This window comes from Drosophila novamexicana, unplaced genomic scaffold, assembly GCF_003285875.2.
Source record: "Drosophila novamexicana strain 15010-1031.04,08,12 unplaced genomic scaffold, DnovRS2.1 tig00000820-arrow-pilon, whole genome shotgun sequence".
NCBI lineage: Eukaryota > Metazoa > Arthropoda > Insecta > Diptera > Drosophilidae > Drosophila > Drosophila novamexicana.
Window position 1 is genome coordinate 2,489,103 of NW_020824828.1, and position 15,913 is coordinate 2,505,015.

The 15,913-nt window shown below is 42.1% G+C and overlaps 1 protein-coding gene across 1 annotated transcript; it reads left to right on the top strand.

The window, feature by feature from the left end:
• The first annotated feature begins 7,210 nt into the window (after positions 1 to 7,210).
• Positions 7,211 to 10,573, top strand: LOC115764399. The gene is made up of 6 exons (XM_030707387.1): positions 7,211 to 8,054; positions 8,124 to 8,396; positions 8,470 to 9,108; positions 9,831 to 9,995; positions 10,061 to 10,243; positions 10,434 to 10,573. Exons 1-6 carry the CDS (start codon positions 7,487 to 7,489, stop codon positions 10,442 to 10,444), a joined length of 1,839 nt encoding a protein of 612 aa, XP_030563247.1. The 5' UTR covers positions 7,211 to 7,486; the 3' UTR covers positions 10,445 to 10,573.
• Positions 10,574 to 15,913: the final 5,340 nt, after the last annotated feature.

Consider the following 15,913-nt stretch of genomic DNA (forward strand, 5'->3'; position numbering starts at 1 on the left):
AAGCGCTAGCACATTTAACAGAAACCCAGCGAGCTGGATAAGGATCTTCTATATAAACGATCCAAAAATTTTAAGTGAATATTAAAACTATTATTAATTATGTTATTATTATAATTATTTTTATTATTATTAGTATTATTTTTTATTATTTTTATTATTATTATTACTAGTATTAGAATAAGCAGTTAGTAATAAACTTAACATTCTTCTAAGTGTTTTGGTTTCTTTAAATATAAACATTACAATTAGAATGAAGCATAAAAATAAAATAAATTTATATCACTTTAACAAATTTCATAACAGGAATACCACTAACATAAAAGGGGCTAGAGCATTGGGAGGCGTTGTGGTATTCTTTTGTGTTAACAAAATGATATTGTTACTAACAATCGGAAATATTTCTACCCAATTAGCAAATGGAACGCGTTTCTCTTCCGAAGAGAGGCAAAAATGAAGTTAAAATTTTTCATTATAAATTAATTAGCCAACTGGAAAAGTGGAAAGCGCGAGAGTCTTCTTTGTATCATTGTGTTTGCAGTTATTTTTGTTAACTGTCGCCAATTCATCTGCCAGGCGACACTCAAATGGAACGCTTTCCTGTAGAATCTAGCTCAAGCCAGTTGGTATAGGTCTGCGTCAACTGTACTCAATAAACAGAACTGTACACATGTATGCAACGGGATACACCCATACATTCACACACACACAAACACACACAGAAAAGCCATTGGCTTTTGCTGGCATTTCAGCGTTCGCCTAAAAGTAGGCAACGCGCAATTTGCACAGACAACGCGGCAGCTGTCGCAAATTGTCGATTTTGGAATTGAGGGCCGCAGGCGCCAGGCCAAAAAGTGCAGAGGACCTGGCGCACGTCGTTGCTCGTCGTCGAAATTGTTAATTGATTTATGTTTATATTTGTGCAACATGTTGATGCCGCGCTGAGCACGCTGCGACGGCCGTCTCCCGTCTCCCATTGCAGTCCAAATTCGGCAGCGGGCAAAACGCTTGCGGTGCCATTTCTCTGGGCGTGTGTGTATGTGAGTGGCAAGAGGAGATTTGGGCGGGGCGCGATACACTAACAGACAACAAAAACAAAAACACTGCGGCACGTTAATTGAACAACATTCGACACACAACACACACACAAACATGCATACGCGCGCTCGCACAGCAACGTTCGCAACTCGGATTCAACTCAATTTGGCGAATATTTCAACGTTGGCGGCATATTTGCGTGTAATTATATCAAAATTTAATATAGACACACACACACATGTGGGTGTGTGTATTTGCCATATCAGTGCTGCAAAAAGGCAAATATAAACTTTTGTCTTGCCACAGCCGCAGGCGACAATTTGCAATGCGTTTGCGGTTTTCATGCGGAGGGTTGCATGCGGCATGCGGCATGCGGCATGCGTCCCAATCTAAAGCTGGGAGAAGCGAGCTCTGCTGTTGGCTGTTGGCACTGTCGATCGCCTTGTGGCATTTCCAATACGCAACATTTGTTTGTTTGCATGCGTTGCCCAATAAAAATATTTAACCTATTTGCCTTGAACAAACAAAGAAGAGCACGCGCACAAAAATTCCCAGTTCTCAGTTAGACTTTGGCTAGGTTTTCGTTGGGATATTGGAATGGGTGGAAGGTGGCATAACAAGCCGGTTTGCATCCTGGGCTAGTCTACGGATGTAGTATAATCTCAGCCAAGGTCCATTTTAGACAGTCTTTTTTATAAATGGTTGGATTGACGGCTCGTAACTTTCTCCTAATCTAATAAATATAATATATATTTAAATATATGTATGGACGCATTCTATGTGATATAATCTATAGTTATTTAAGTAAAGAGAAACTTATTCAACTTCTAATTCTGAATTCCTAATAAATGCATATATTAATTTTAATTAATTTGTAAAGTGACCTCGGCAACAGCAATTAGTATAGCTCGTGTGTGCCACAGCGCTGCGAACTGAAGGAATCAATGCATTGGTACAGGACACAGAGCCAGTCGAGAAAGTCAAAGTCAATTTAACTGGCAATTAATGCATGTTGCCCCAATCCTGTACCTGTGCCTGGAACTGAACCTCAACCTGAGTCAGTGCCTGTATCTGTTATCCCGTGCACCCGTCCGTGTGACTCTCTGACCGGAGCATATTCGATCCATGGCCGAAAGTGGCAATCAGCAAGAACAACACCAATAAAGCCGCAACAACAACACACACGCACACACACTTGCACACACCCATCAGGCGGAGGCTGAGTATGGCTGCCACGCCCTAACGCCATGTCGACACCTATTACCATTCATTGACTTTGGCCATGTCCCTGGGGTGTCATCTATGCAGGTCGCTTTGGTTTGTCGTTACTCTTCACGTTGTTGTTGTTGTTGTTGTTGTTCGTGTTGTTGTTTTGCTTGTCTGTTGGCTGTTGGCCCACACTTTTGATTGCATTTTCACCGAATCCAACGACCGTTTGCTAATGTCCTTCGATAAAGCCGGCAAAATCAACACCAGCAGCTACCGACCGCTCGGCCTTGTCAAATGTGCCCAACGGGGTGGTGTGCGGACTGGTGGGTGTATAGGTGTGCCTGTGTGTGTATGTGTGTGTGGGATATGAATATGGCAACGGCAATGGCCATGGCGTTCTGCGCCTCCGTTTTCATTTGGTGTTTGATTGGATTTTCAATTATTCATTATTATTGGTTGCAATTTACCTGCCGCCGTATGTTGTTGACACTCCCGACACTGCGGACGGTGGATTCAGATTCGAACTGAAAGTCCTGCTCCTGCTCCTCCTCCTACTTCTGCTACTGCTGCTGCTGTTGCCCAGAAGTGGCGACGCATTGATTGCGTTTCATCAGCCGCGTCAGATTTTCATTCAGTTTTCCGACTCATCAAATTCCAATTTCATCATTAAACGGAATTTTTAATGCCACCCACGCTATCAGCTCTTTTTCTCTCAGTGTAGGAGTAGTCCTTTGCATGTTCTGTAGCTACTGCACCCTCTGTTTATTCTTCTTTGGTTAGGTTTGAAATAAATTTTTGATAATATTTCAATACTCGATGTCAGCTTAGCTCCTAGACTTCCATTTACTTAAAAGCATTGACAAGGTTTTGTATTAGGCTTGAGATAAACATATTCCTCAACTAGAAATGATCTTTGGATAAATTGAATAGCACACAAAACTAAGGCTACCAGCCGAACCAATGCGAACTCGGTCACTTTATTTTTTTGTTATGAAACGAATCGGAATTTAAAGCAGATGCCAAAGAGAGAAGCAAACGAGTACCGAATAAAAAACTTCTGAGGAAGCCTTGAAACACAGATAGCTTGGGCCCAATCATAGGCTTTATCCAACCATATTTGGTAGATGCCATTTTTGGGCATTTATCAAATGTAGCCCACATTTTCCATATGAGAATATGTAGGATATGCAATGTTTTCAGCTGAAGGGGCAGTTATAAATTGAAAATTAATTTGTTTCATTAACATTTGCAAAATGTGACAAGCCAGGGTTTGAACCACCAACTTAACTAGTGAAAGTGTAAGTCTATGCAAATAAGCGACCATGTTTAAGGAGTTGCAACCCTGAAAAAAGGCAATACTAATAATTGTCTTAATGAGACTTCCATAATTTACATACTTTAAATTATTTTACATAGAACTTATTCTAATTACAGCCCGAAGGCCTGAAGGCCTGAAGGCCTGAAGGCTAAAGTCGCTCTATGTATACTTCTATTATTTTAAGTTAATTTTGGACTATAAGTTCGACAAGTGCTTGATTTGAATTCAATATAACTTGGCTCTAAGAATTCATGAAGAGCTGCAGCATGTCTCATAGATAGAATTCTAACTTTGCCTTGCCCCTTATTTGTATTTTGAACGAATTCCGCACGCGAGCTCAAATAAGTTCAGATAATCTAATGCCTGCGTTTTAAATTCTTTATTATTTTATTTCGTTTAATTATTCTTTGCCTTAGCCTGGCTTTTGTTTTGTTTTTGGCAATATATATGTACACCCGCCCGCTGGCCAAGGCAAACAATTATCTGCGGCGTCGCCGACGTCGCCGCCGTCGCCGGTCATCGTCATCGACATCGACATCGGTCCGGGAACGAGATCGAGCTATAAAGATAATGCCCAACAAGCGAGCGGGCAGACGCCGACAAAGCGTTTGTGTGTGTTCAGATTTGTTGTCGTATTTTTATTGGTATTCGACTGGACGAGCGAGAGGCCAATTTGATTTTACGACCATTTCAGTTCATATGATATCATTTTGCATCGGATTTGGTAGTCGCTCGCTAGACGACCTCTTCACAAATCCACGAAAAACAGGGCGTGCTCGGCTAGCAAATACCCTTAAGATGGGAATCCATGGAGCTAAGAAATAATCATGAAAAGCTCACGTGAACGAACTTTGTCCGGTTATGGTAGCTGTCCTTCAAAGCAGTTTGCCCCATATTAGTATAAATCCCAGATTTATGGAGAATATAAGCTACCACCTCCAAAATGTTCTATAATTTCAGCTATTGTCGTCAAGAGCAATGCATATACAAATGTTAGCAAACTGCTAAGTTCTGCTGCTTACTTCAAGCTCATCATGTCCCATACAACACGCACTTACAGGGTATACAAAGCAAGAAAAAACTCGACTGGCGGCTACTTGTCTTTTATGCTCATCGAGCGCGACAATAAATTAAGTCAAGTGTAGCGTTTAATTGATTTTACTGGCCAAAAACGATTCTAATCATAGATTAAATATCGTTAAAACAATACAAGCACAAGCCCAAACAACAACAACAACAATAACAGCAACAACAACAACGAGAACAACAAACAATAACAGGCGACAACACTAAAGGACCGCTTGACCAATAAAGTCAACAATCAAACCAAACAACTACTCCCTCACCACCGCCTACCCCCTCAAACAGACGGCCCGAGTTGCTGCCCGCCCCAAAAGTGAGCTTGGGGCGGCTGCTGGGCAAACAAATTTGCAGCACAATAAGTTGTCGTTGTTGTTGTAATCGTTGTTTACCAATATGTAATCCTTAGCACCAACAAGAGCACAGCCTACCGAGCCCCCCGCCACGCCCTGTTCGCTTCTGCTGGAGCAGAGCTGGCCTTGAATTTCAATTGGCTGACAGAGAGATGGCTGCTGCTTGAGCCTGTGCCGGCTTTTGCTTACTTAAAGCTAATCTGCATGCTATTTAAGCATATATACTATATAAATAGTACTATAGTATAGTATATGCAGGTAGAGCAGTATTGCAAAAAGTCGTAGCAGCGGCAGCTAAAAACGCCGCCTCGCTAACGAATCAAATAAATTTGTTGGTCAATTAAAAAACTGCAAAACGCGCACAATTTCCACATGTGTGGCAACAACTGAAACTGCAACAGCAACAACAGCGGCAGCGGCCGCCACAACTAACCTTTGCCCAACCCGATTCCCTCTCAACCCCCCAGCCTCCTTCCCTTTTCCCTAGCAAGCCTTTGCCACGGCCCTGCCCCCGTGGCGCACTTACCCGCTGATGCTGCTGATTTTTGCTCTAATGGCTGCCAACGCCAAATGAAAAGCGAAGCACAAAAAAAAAAAAAAAAAAATAAACGAAAAAAAATTGCGTTACAAACCAATTTTTTTCGTCTGCATTCAGTTTTTTTCCATTTTTCCTTTTTTTGACTCCATTTATATATATATTTTTTTGTTTTACAGCATTTTCACGATTCTCACACGTTGTGAATTTTTTGTGACTAGCTTTTGGCCAATTTTTTATACACATCTTTTTTTTTTTGCAATTTTTTATGAGTTTTATGTAGTATTTTTTTCCGCTGAACTTTGGCCGTAAACTAACTTTGTAGGGCTTGGCAGAACCAATGGTGGGGGGAGGCGATAGCAAAGGGGGCCGGGTGTTGGGTGCTGGGTGCTGGTTTGTTAGAGCATTCGACGAGCAGCAGAAGCGACAGGAGGTGGCGCTAGTTATTAGTCGGGTCTGCCAGGGGTGAGTGCACATGCGAATGGCTCTTAAGCCGAACCGAATGCAGCTGAAGCACGATTTAAGGCAACTGCCGGAGAGATTCGTTATACGGTTTCCATATTAAGCGTATATATTTGCAATATTAAATAAAAAGTTTTGGATTTAAATAACTAATACTTCTAACTTAAAACCAAGTGCAAAATGCTGATGCAAAGCAATAAAATGCACTTTATATCTAATAAAGAATCGCAAACAGCTATGTCTAAATGTTTGGCTGATTTGCTGTTAAAAATGTTATATTTTACGGCAAACAGTCTTCGGTTATCGCATATCAAGTCTTTGCCCATCGATTCGATGTATAGTAAATATATGTTTTATAAGAAGTGCATAATACCAAAAGTCTATATAGTGTTCCCCAAGTGTACCCCAAGTCCCTCTTTCAAGCTCCCCTTGCAATTGACAATAATTATACCCTGTATTGATTGACTATAATTATACCTTGTAGCCACAAAAAATGGGTTCAAAGATGTGGAATGGCTTACACAGATCCAGCACTCTTTCTTCTTCTGGATATATTCTCCAATTTCCCATACAAACTCGTTTTAAGAGGAATTGACTTATGCTTTGGTATGAAAACACATTTAGTGTGCCAAATTCTATACAGCTCGCACTCTGAGCACTTAAGTTAGACGAGAATGCAGTTTTCTCAGGTTGAAAGGCTGATGAAAGAAGAAGCACAGCCGCAGCATAAAGTGATCAGCTTGTGTGGATATGAGAGGATGTTGCTGTGACTCTTCGTAGAGGGCATCTGCTAGTCTAACACTGCCGTCTGGTGTCCGATTTGCTTGGTTTTATTGCCACAAACCGAGAATCAACACTCGTTTATTTTTTTGCCCACCCGTACTTCTTGCTGGTCATCTGAACCCTTTTACCCCCGCTGCGCGATTGTTGCCCAAAATTGACACCGGCTGGTTGCGCTCGGGCGAAAACTATATAAAAATGGAGCGCAATTTACGTTTGGCGTTGTGCATTTGGGGTGGCAGCCGCCGGAAGTGGCTGACTGCCACCCAGTCCCGTCTGCCTGGATCCTATGCTGCTGCACTCGAGACCCAAACGACTGCCAATTTCATGCTACGCTTTACATTTGTTCCTGCTTTTTTCGAGTGTATTTTTGTTTTGTTTTTTTTTTTTTTTGTTTTTTTTGGCTTTTTGTTATTTCGTATTTTTACTGATGCAAGTTTTTATGATTGTGGCCCGTGTCTGGCATCCCTCGCTGCCTAGCTGGCTGCTCCTTCAGGGCGGCCGATTGAAAAACGTATTTGGTCTGCGTGCGGCTACTGCGCCTGCTCGGGATCTGTCAACGTATCGATTGCTGATAGCCAATAGCCAATAGCCAATAACCAATAGGTAACCTCTGTCACTTGGGCGTGCCCAGTTGTTTTTCTAGGGGTAGCTGGGCCTGGGTCGCCGAATCCAAATCCAATTGCGACTCCAATTTGAATATCTACCAACGGGATGCCGCATTCGGAGCGCCCAAGCTCGCCCGAGGAGCACATTTCTGACCAGTACTTCATCTATCGCCTGGAGCATGATCTCTACGAGCTGTTCGAGGAGCAGCAGCTGCTGCTGGACATTGTGGCGCAGCAGCAGGAACGTCTGGAGCGTCAGCTGGAAATGCAACGTCTGCTGTTAAGTGAGCCACCGGCCAGATTGGCCACACCATTGCCGGAACTGCTGCCGTTGCCGGCACCGCAGCCGCTGCAGCTGGAGGAGATCAACACCGAAATGGCGCCAGAGCCGACATCGGCCATAGAGCCCGAGCTACTGGCCATAGCCGAGGCGGATGAACAGGCGTCCACGTTGTTCAAATGCCCGGAGCTGGTGCCGCCCTTGCCGCCTCCGCGCTGCATCTGCACACAAATGCAGCGGCAGGCTCGACGTGGCTATCGCCAGGTGGCCATGCCTTTCCTTCAGGACAGCAAGGGTGCCAAGTGCACGCCGCCCAAAAGGAGCGGCCTGGGCTACGATTCGCCCTTTCCCTATCCCAAGCGCATGGCCAAGAGTCGCGAGCGACGCGCCCTATGTAGGTCGAGTTAAGTCGTAGGCCCAGCAGCATTACAAATCCTAATTTCGTCGTGTCCTTCATTTTTAGTCATCTTCACGCTTGTCGACAATCTCGTGCTGCAGCTGCAGCGCTGCATGAGTCTGGCCGAGACCGGCGCCCTTCCCTTGCCCCTGTCCAAGCCGGCCGCACGTGCCAGCAATGTGGTCATCGTGGAACTGGAACCCCCCAAGAAGGAGGCCGCGTATCAGCCGTCGCCTCCTGTCATTGTGCCAACTGGTGCCCTGCCGAAGCCGAAATTCAATCACATGGAGATATCTGCCAAACGCTTGCCCAGAACGAAGGCAGCCAAACGCTTACACAGTAACAAATAAAATAATTTATTCCAAGACAGAGGCTCGAGTCGGACAAGGATTGACAATACATATAATTACAGAGCAACTGAAGAAGACATCATCACAGCTGGATACGGAAATAGACTTGGACTGCGAGTTCGGCATGGATCATATTGAGAAGTTTCGGGCGGATCGCGTGCGCGATGATGAGCACAATCGCTTTAAGACCATGCCCATACGCAAGCATAAGCGTCAGTCCTCACAGGGGACGGTGCTACTCGCTGAGGAAGTGCTGACCTCCGATAAACTGCAACCAGCCCAAGGAGTCGAGTCGCCGATTGATTCCCGTTTCGGGGCAGGGAGCGAGGATATTGACAATGAGGTTCTCGCCGTCGCATTGGCCTCGCTGGCCATCAGCGAAGATTCCAATCCGCAGACCAAGCTCACTGTGCCCGGCTGGTACGAGAACTGCCTGGCCGCACCTGAGTCCCAGCTAGAAACGCGTCCCTGCACGCCCGAAATGGCGCCCTTCCCGCGGTTGCCAACTGGCTTACATAGCAACGGCTTCATCAGTCTGATGCCCAGCACTTCGGCTCAGGCGCGCGCCCTCTCGCTGGCCATGTCCGGGCGTCGTCCCGAGTCCTCGCACTCATCTTCGCCCCCGTCGCCGCTCTCGTCACGCTCGCCAATGTCTTCTTTGCTGCAGCAGAACCCCGTGGATTCGATACAGACTTTGCCAGGTAAGTGACAGCATCCAAGCGTATTATTATTTGAATAGGAAAATGAATGAATACAATGAGTTTGAACCACTGACAGTTCAGTCCAGATGAGAGCACGAACGAGTTCAGAGCTACACAATGGATATACAGTGAAAACTCGCTTGGGCTGACAGCGGCCGTCGAGGCCGTTGAAGAGAAATGTCCGCCTCAAAGAGGGAATAGCCTGATTCATAATGATTTAAGATGTCCGCTAAAGGACATTAGTGAAGTTTTCACTGTATTAGAGCATCAAAACATATACTATACGTTTTATAATAGCACCCAAATCAATGGGTAGGTTATGGGATTAAACCACTTACTGGTTAAGTACTCCGATTAGGGGCGAATCAGTTATGAATTGAGCTTCTAAATGCTAATGCACTTATATATAAATACTACTCGTTCAAAGTCAATTTTACGTCGTTTAATGTATATGATATGAGCGCGAAAAAGTGAGCTTTTATTTTAAGTACCTCCTGGTTTTATAATCTGCAGACTTTGCTAGCCACTCTTTTGTTACATTAACTTGTTGAGAATTGTAAGCGTCAAGCGTGGAAAAACGGCTTAGCGAAGAACAGGAAAGTTAAACCTTGTCTTTTCATATGGGACATATTATACACATATATATATATTTATATATTGTTTTGTTTTTAATTACAAAAGTTCGTAATTTAATGAAACTCATGTAATTTAAATACATTTAGATCGCTTCTCCGGCATATCTTTAAATCAGTTGGCTTTCGCACACGTTCTAGACGCTAATGGAAATAAGGTTATTGTGCCGCGCCAGTCGGTCAATGGAAATGAACTTAATGTCGGTTCCTGCGGTGGATATCGCGTGGGCTGCGGGCAGCCCATGTGCTCGACAGGTCAGTGAAAGCGCAGTAGAAGCAGCTGCCTCCTTGGTATTAATCTATTGTCTTGGTGATTGCAGGACTAGTATCTTCCCCACTGCCGCCAGGACCACCGCCACCATCGCCTGTATACAACCACTTTACCTATGATAACATCAATCCATTGGCCAACCTGTCGGGTATATCAAACGGCAAGGAGAACGGCAACATCCAGTCAACCCGAATGGATATCTGTGGCGAGGATTACGCTGCCTCTTCGCCTGGTAAGTCTGCCATATACTAAGAAGGGCTAGTTGGTTACAGCTGAGTGATTAGGATATAGATTGATGTACATTAAGATTGTCATTTAGCTATTTAGGAGAATAGAAATAATATATTGTAATGCGAGGTGAAGGTAAAAGTAAAAGTTCGAGTTTTAATTAAATAACATATCTTCTCTTTTTTCTTTTGCAGACCATCGTTAAAAATGTTGAGTTAATCCATGTTTAAATTGTTATTATTATATACGCGTCTATTCGAATGGATGACTTAGATTTGTATTAATATTTCACTTGTGGAACCAATTGGAGCCAAACCAAATTATGTATGTTAACTATTAATTAAACAAAAAATAAATATATATATGTATATTACTGGTTCAAAGTTATGAATATATATATACATCATATATATATATATATATATATATATGTATTTTCTTTTTTAAGTATTCAAATAAACAAAGATGCTATCGATAATATTAAAAGAGACTATTGAAAAATTGTTGATGATTCGATAATAAATTGTAGCTATTGATATTGATCTACTACATTTACGATAGTTTGAGAATCGATTATTTTCAGCACTTACGATTCTATCTTTTGTTCAATTTTGGCCAAAATTGTCTTACCTTCATTCGAGTTTTCAATCAACGGAAAGATTTCTATTTCTGGAACTGAAAAACAAGGCAATTAAAAAGTATCGAATATATCGAATAGCGTTTAAAGTACATGTAACAAGGGTCACTCGTCGTAACCCTACTCGAATCAATTTGCGTTGCATGCGCTCAAGAAGAGGCAGCTGGCTGCGGGGAGTGTGGAGGGGGCACCCCCCAACAACTCCGCTCTGGCTAAAAACCCAAGTGGCAGATAAAGGCAACAGCACGAAAGACAACAAAAACAGCAATAGCATTCAAATGGCAACGGCAGAACGCAGCATCAAATCAAAAAACAATTACGCGGCAAATGACATTATCAAATGTCAAATGTCATGTTTGAAAAGCTGCTGTTGTTGTTGTTGTTGCTGCTGCTGGGGCTCCCCAAGTCTGCAAATTACCGAAAACCCTAAGGAAACCCTCAGAGTTAACATAAAAAAAAATAAATAAAAACAACAAGAGACAGCAAAATGCAAAGCAGCAGCAGCAACGCTGCCGCATCAAATTTGTTCAAGGCAATTTTTCAATTCATTGAAGTGGAATCCATAAGAAATACAAAAAAAATAGATATATATATATATATATATATATTTATATATGTATAGAGAGAAGAACCGAAAAGTCTACATCGTTTGGAAATGTGCGCGGTTTTAGTCGCGGGCAAAACGCGCGCACAAAGCGCTAAGCGCCACTTGACTTACGGCCCGCGTTGCCGTTACAGCTGGAGCTACTGATACAGATCCACAGGGCAGCCAGCCACTCACTCCATCCTGACCCCAACACCCAACCCAACCCAGCACAGCGCAGCGCAGCCCCACCCTGCTGGCCAAACTTAACAAGCTGCCAGTCTGTCTCTATAGTCCATAGTATCTCAAATCAAAATCTAGATTTTTGATTCTTTTATACATGCGTATTACTTGGAGCCCTCATCCCTCATTCCTCAGCCGCAGCCCTTCCCTTGCCACAGCGACCGCCACTTGGGGTGGCCTAGAGTGGGGGCTGGGAGGGCAGTTCGTTTGTTGTTCGTTGTTTGTTTGTTTGGTTTCTTTTTGAATTGGTTTTCGCTTTAAGCTCCTCGCTTGTAAATAATCCTTGGCAGCTTTTGTATTGCTTTTCATTATTGGTAGCACTTTTAGCTATTACGACAGTTCCAATTGTGGCCAGCTTTAAGACCCTCTACATCAGCACAGTCCGTCTCAACAAGCTGTAACCTCTATAGTAAACCTGTAAATAAATCTTAGACGCAGTCAGCGTTCCTATTCACATATGTAAAATGTCAAAATCGGCGTATAGTATATACTTCCCATGAAAGTCAATAAGCCGCATCATAAGTGGGGAATGTGTGCTGACATCAATTGCAAGGGCGAGCATAAGCTCCAAATTACTTCTTAAATTATAGTAAATTGCCACAGAATAAACAAACTTGATTAATATGGAAAACAAGATTAAATTTGTATTTAAAGTAAGGGAAATATAATATGATGAAATAGAATGATAAGCTTCATTTAATTTGGTCGTCCGTCGTGTGGTCTTCTCCGGCACAGACAGTCTGTAAATTTCTGGAGATTACAATACCAGAGCTTGGATTGGAAAGCTTGTGTTGTGTTTTATGGAGCAGTAGCCTATTTTTGAACGCATATTGGTTAATTAAAGGTCTTGATGTCTAAAGGGTAATTATTTATTGATGATTTTTTAATTTTCAATGTAAAATTCTCCTGAAGATTTATATACTATAGACATAATATAATTCTCTCTAAGTCTATCTTTTTCTCCTTCTGTCTCTCCCTCTCTCTCTCTCTCTCTCTCTCTCATACTCTTTTTATAGTTAAAAAATTAATAAATAAGTAAATTAATAATTTGAGGGACTTGACTGCTCAAACATCGATCATGCCCTGTTTACCTGCAATTAATGTGAAAAGCGAAAGAGTTGAAGTTTATTATATTTTGAAAGTTTAATTTAGTTTTTAAAAAGGCCCCATTCAACACTTTAATAAATTCCACAGTGAAACCTGATTTCATGTGCTTTCAAGCTGTTTGAAAAGCGAAAGAGTGGAAAAATAAATTTTTATAGGGAAGTAAGTTTGCTTAAATCCCCCACTAAAGTTTATTCCATAGTGCAAACTGCTTTAAGCTCTTAAGCTCCTTGAAAATCGAATGAGTTGAAGCTTATAAATTTGTATACCCTGAACCCATTAAAATTGGGTATAAGGGTATATTGTATTTGTGCAAAATCCAAATGTATGTAACAGGCAGAAGGAAGCTTTTCCGACCCCATAAAGTATATATATTCTTGATCAGCATCAATAGCCGAGTCGATCTAGCCATGTCCGTTTGTCTGTCCGTCCGTCCGTCCGTATGTATGAACGCAAGGATATCAGAACCTATGAGAGCTAGAGACTTGAAATTTTAGATGTAGGTCCTCCTAGTGACTGCACAGATCGAGTTTGCTTCCGATAATCGATAACTTACTCCGTTTCCAAGCAATCGATAAAAATCAATATCGATATCCTGTTTTTTGGGCAATTTTGGTAAATAATGAGAGCTAGATTCACCAAACTTGACATATAGCTTCTAAAATATAATATATATATGCATTTAATGTTGGAAGAAGAGGGTTCAGGGTATCGCCTAGTCGGGAGCTCTCTACTAGAGCCTCTTACATGTTAACAATAACTTAGCTTGGCATAATGCCTTATAGTAGTGCCTAAGGAAATGAGCACTACCTGCTTCAAGCTCTCATGTGCTTTCAAAGCTTTTTACGCCGTCTCGTTAGAGAGAAGAGTCGAATTAGAAAACATCTTGTCTCTCATTTGCCGCAATGGATGTATAAATTAATCATTATGTTAAGCCCGTGTCATCGCAACTTATTTCATTTGATGAATGTGTTAAACTGATCACTTAGCTCCAGGGACTTTATCATTATTTTTATTACACATTTGTATACGTGCATGTACTCCCCCACTTCTGCATGCCTTCTTTTTGGGCTTATTGAACAATAAATGATTATTGTAATTTATTTGAGCCTGGTGGCATCCAGTCATTAGTACGCTAACCGTATCATTGGCGAACTGAAAACTATTAAGGATAGCCCTTATGCTCGACAGTGTGTCTGTGTGTGTGCTTGTGTGTTAAGGTCCTTTGGTTATGGTAAACTTGACTGCCATTAGTCGTGAACGCACATATGTCACAACCTCCGCACCATGAACCCGCACCAAGAAAACAAACAAACAAAGAGAGGAAAAAAGAAAAGGAAATGAAAATGAAAAATGATCTCATAGCTAAAGCAAAATTGCATGATGTTGGCCAGGGGCATGTTTGAAGAGGTGTGGCGGCATTCATCCAATTGCCATAATTTATCTGTCACATGTCGAATGTGTGTCAACGTCAACCCGGCCAGTATGGCCCATACCTCAGCCACAACCGCCTTCTTTCTCCCCAGCACGGCCCCCAATCGTCCATCGGCCCACCCACTGGGCAGGGATCTATGGCAATGCTGTCGGTCAGTTGTCATTAATATTTATTATATCACATGCATGCAGTCCAACATTTTGAGTTAAGGGTCCTGAGCTACCCGCTGCCGGATCCTGGGTCCCGACTCCAGCTCCAAACTCCGATTCCGATGCCGATTACGTGCCGGGGCATCTGACTCTGGCTATTTTAATATGCCATATGCATATGAAAGTAGCCAAGGCTAAGCGCATTACAATCTTTAGCTTTTTACCACGTTACTGAAACAATTTCAGGGAATCCTCCTTTAAACTCAAATCAAAATATTTTCAATAAATTTTTGTATCCGCCTTTTCTCATATTCCAAGCAACATACGGCTATTGAATTTCGCATCAAACTTTTGTGAATAATATAAATAAAAATCGTCTCTAACCTTCATTTCTTGTAAAACAAACAATAAAAAGGAAACACAACTCTAATCTTTATATAAGTATAAACAAATGAATATTTAACTCTAGCTTTAAAAGTATTGCAAATAATAGAAATTAAGATGGATGCTTAACACTATTTTTTTTTTATAAGAATAGAAACAATTAAGGAACCTTGAGAATTTTTTAAAAGTACTTGGAAAACTTTTTAAAATTTCACAACGTTTTCAAGAATTTCACAAGAATGTTCCCTCCGTATAGCCAACATAGTCTAAGTCCAGCTATACTGTAATAGGATATGATCCAAAACTTGAAACACAGTTATTATGTTCAAAAAACAAATATGAATTGATTGTGTACACATTGCTGATGTAGGCGTGGCATATGCACGCATTGTTGCCTTTGATCACTAACTAAGTCTAAGTACCTGGGCGCCTGTTACGCCCACACCGCCAAGCAGACGGCCCCTGATGACCCCAGACGCCGCACAATGGGCTCATTAGGCGTTTAATGGAATACGTAATGCCTGGCCAGTTGATAAAGTGTCCAGTGGGTGGCTGAGCACTACGATGGGCCCCTCGACGCGGTGGTTGATATGCCGGCGCGACCAAAACTAACAAACTAATCCAATATTTTTATTACGAAATGCCATTAAGGGTCATTGAATATTGTGGCATAATAAATAAATGGCCAGGCTGGCAACACACACACACACACTCAGAGAGAGAGCGAGAGAGAGAGAGAGGGAGAGGGAGACTATTGCTTGTGCCTGGATTATAATCCCAGCTATCAACGGCATCATTATTCAAAGACGGATTTACGCGACGATACACCAAAAATGTGTCTGCCTGGGTGTGTGTGTGTGCGTGTGTGGTGTGGGCAACTGACACATATACATCAAAGCGCCTTAACTACCCGACCATTGTGACTGACTACTCAAAAAGAGATTTTTTGTTTGTTTGCTTCTCCGCATGCTTCTTCTTCTACCTATTCATAAAGTCTGGCCCAGGTTGCAGCAAGAATAGCTTAATAGAAATACATATGTATATTTATATAAAGGCACACACATACACGGGAATTACATTTATATAAATCGCTTGTATTTAATACAGCTTAATCCATATAAAAGCCTTAGCAGATTTCG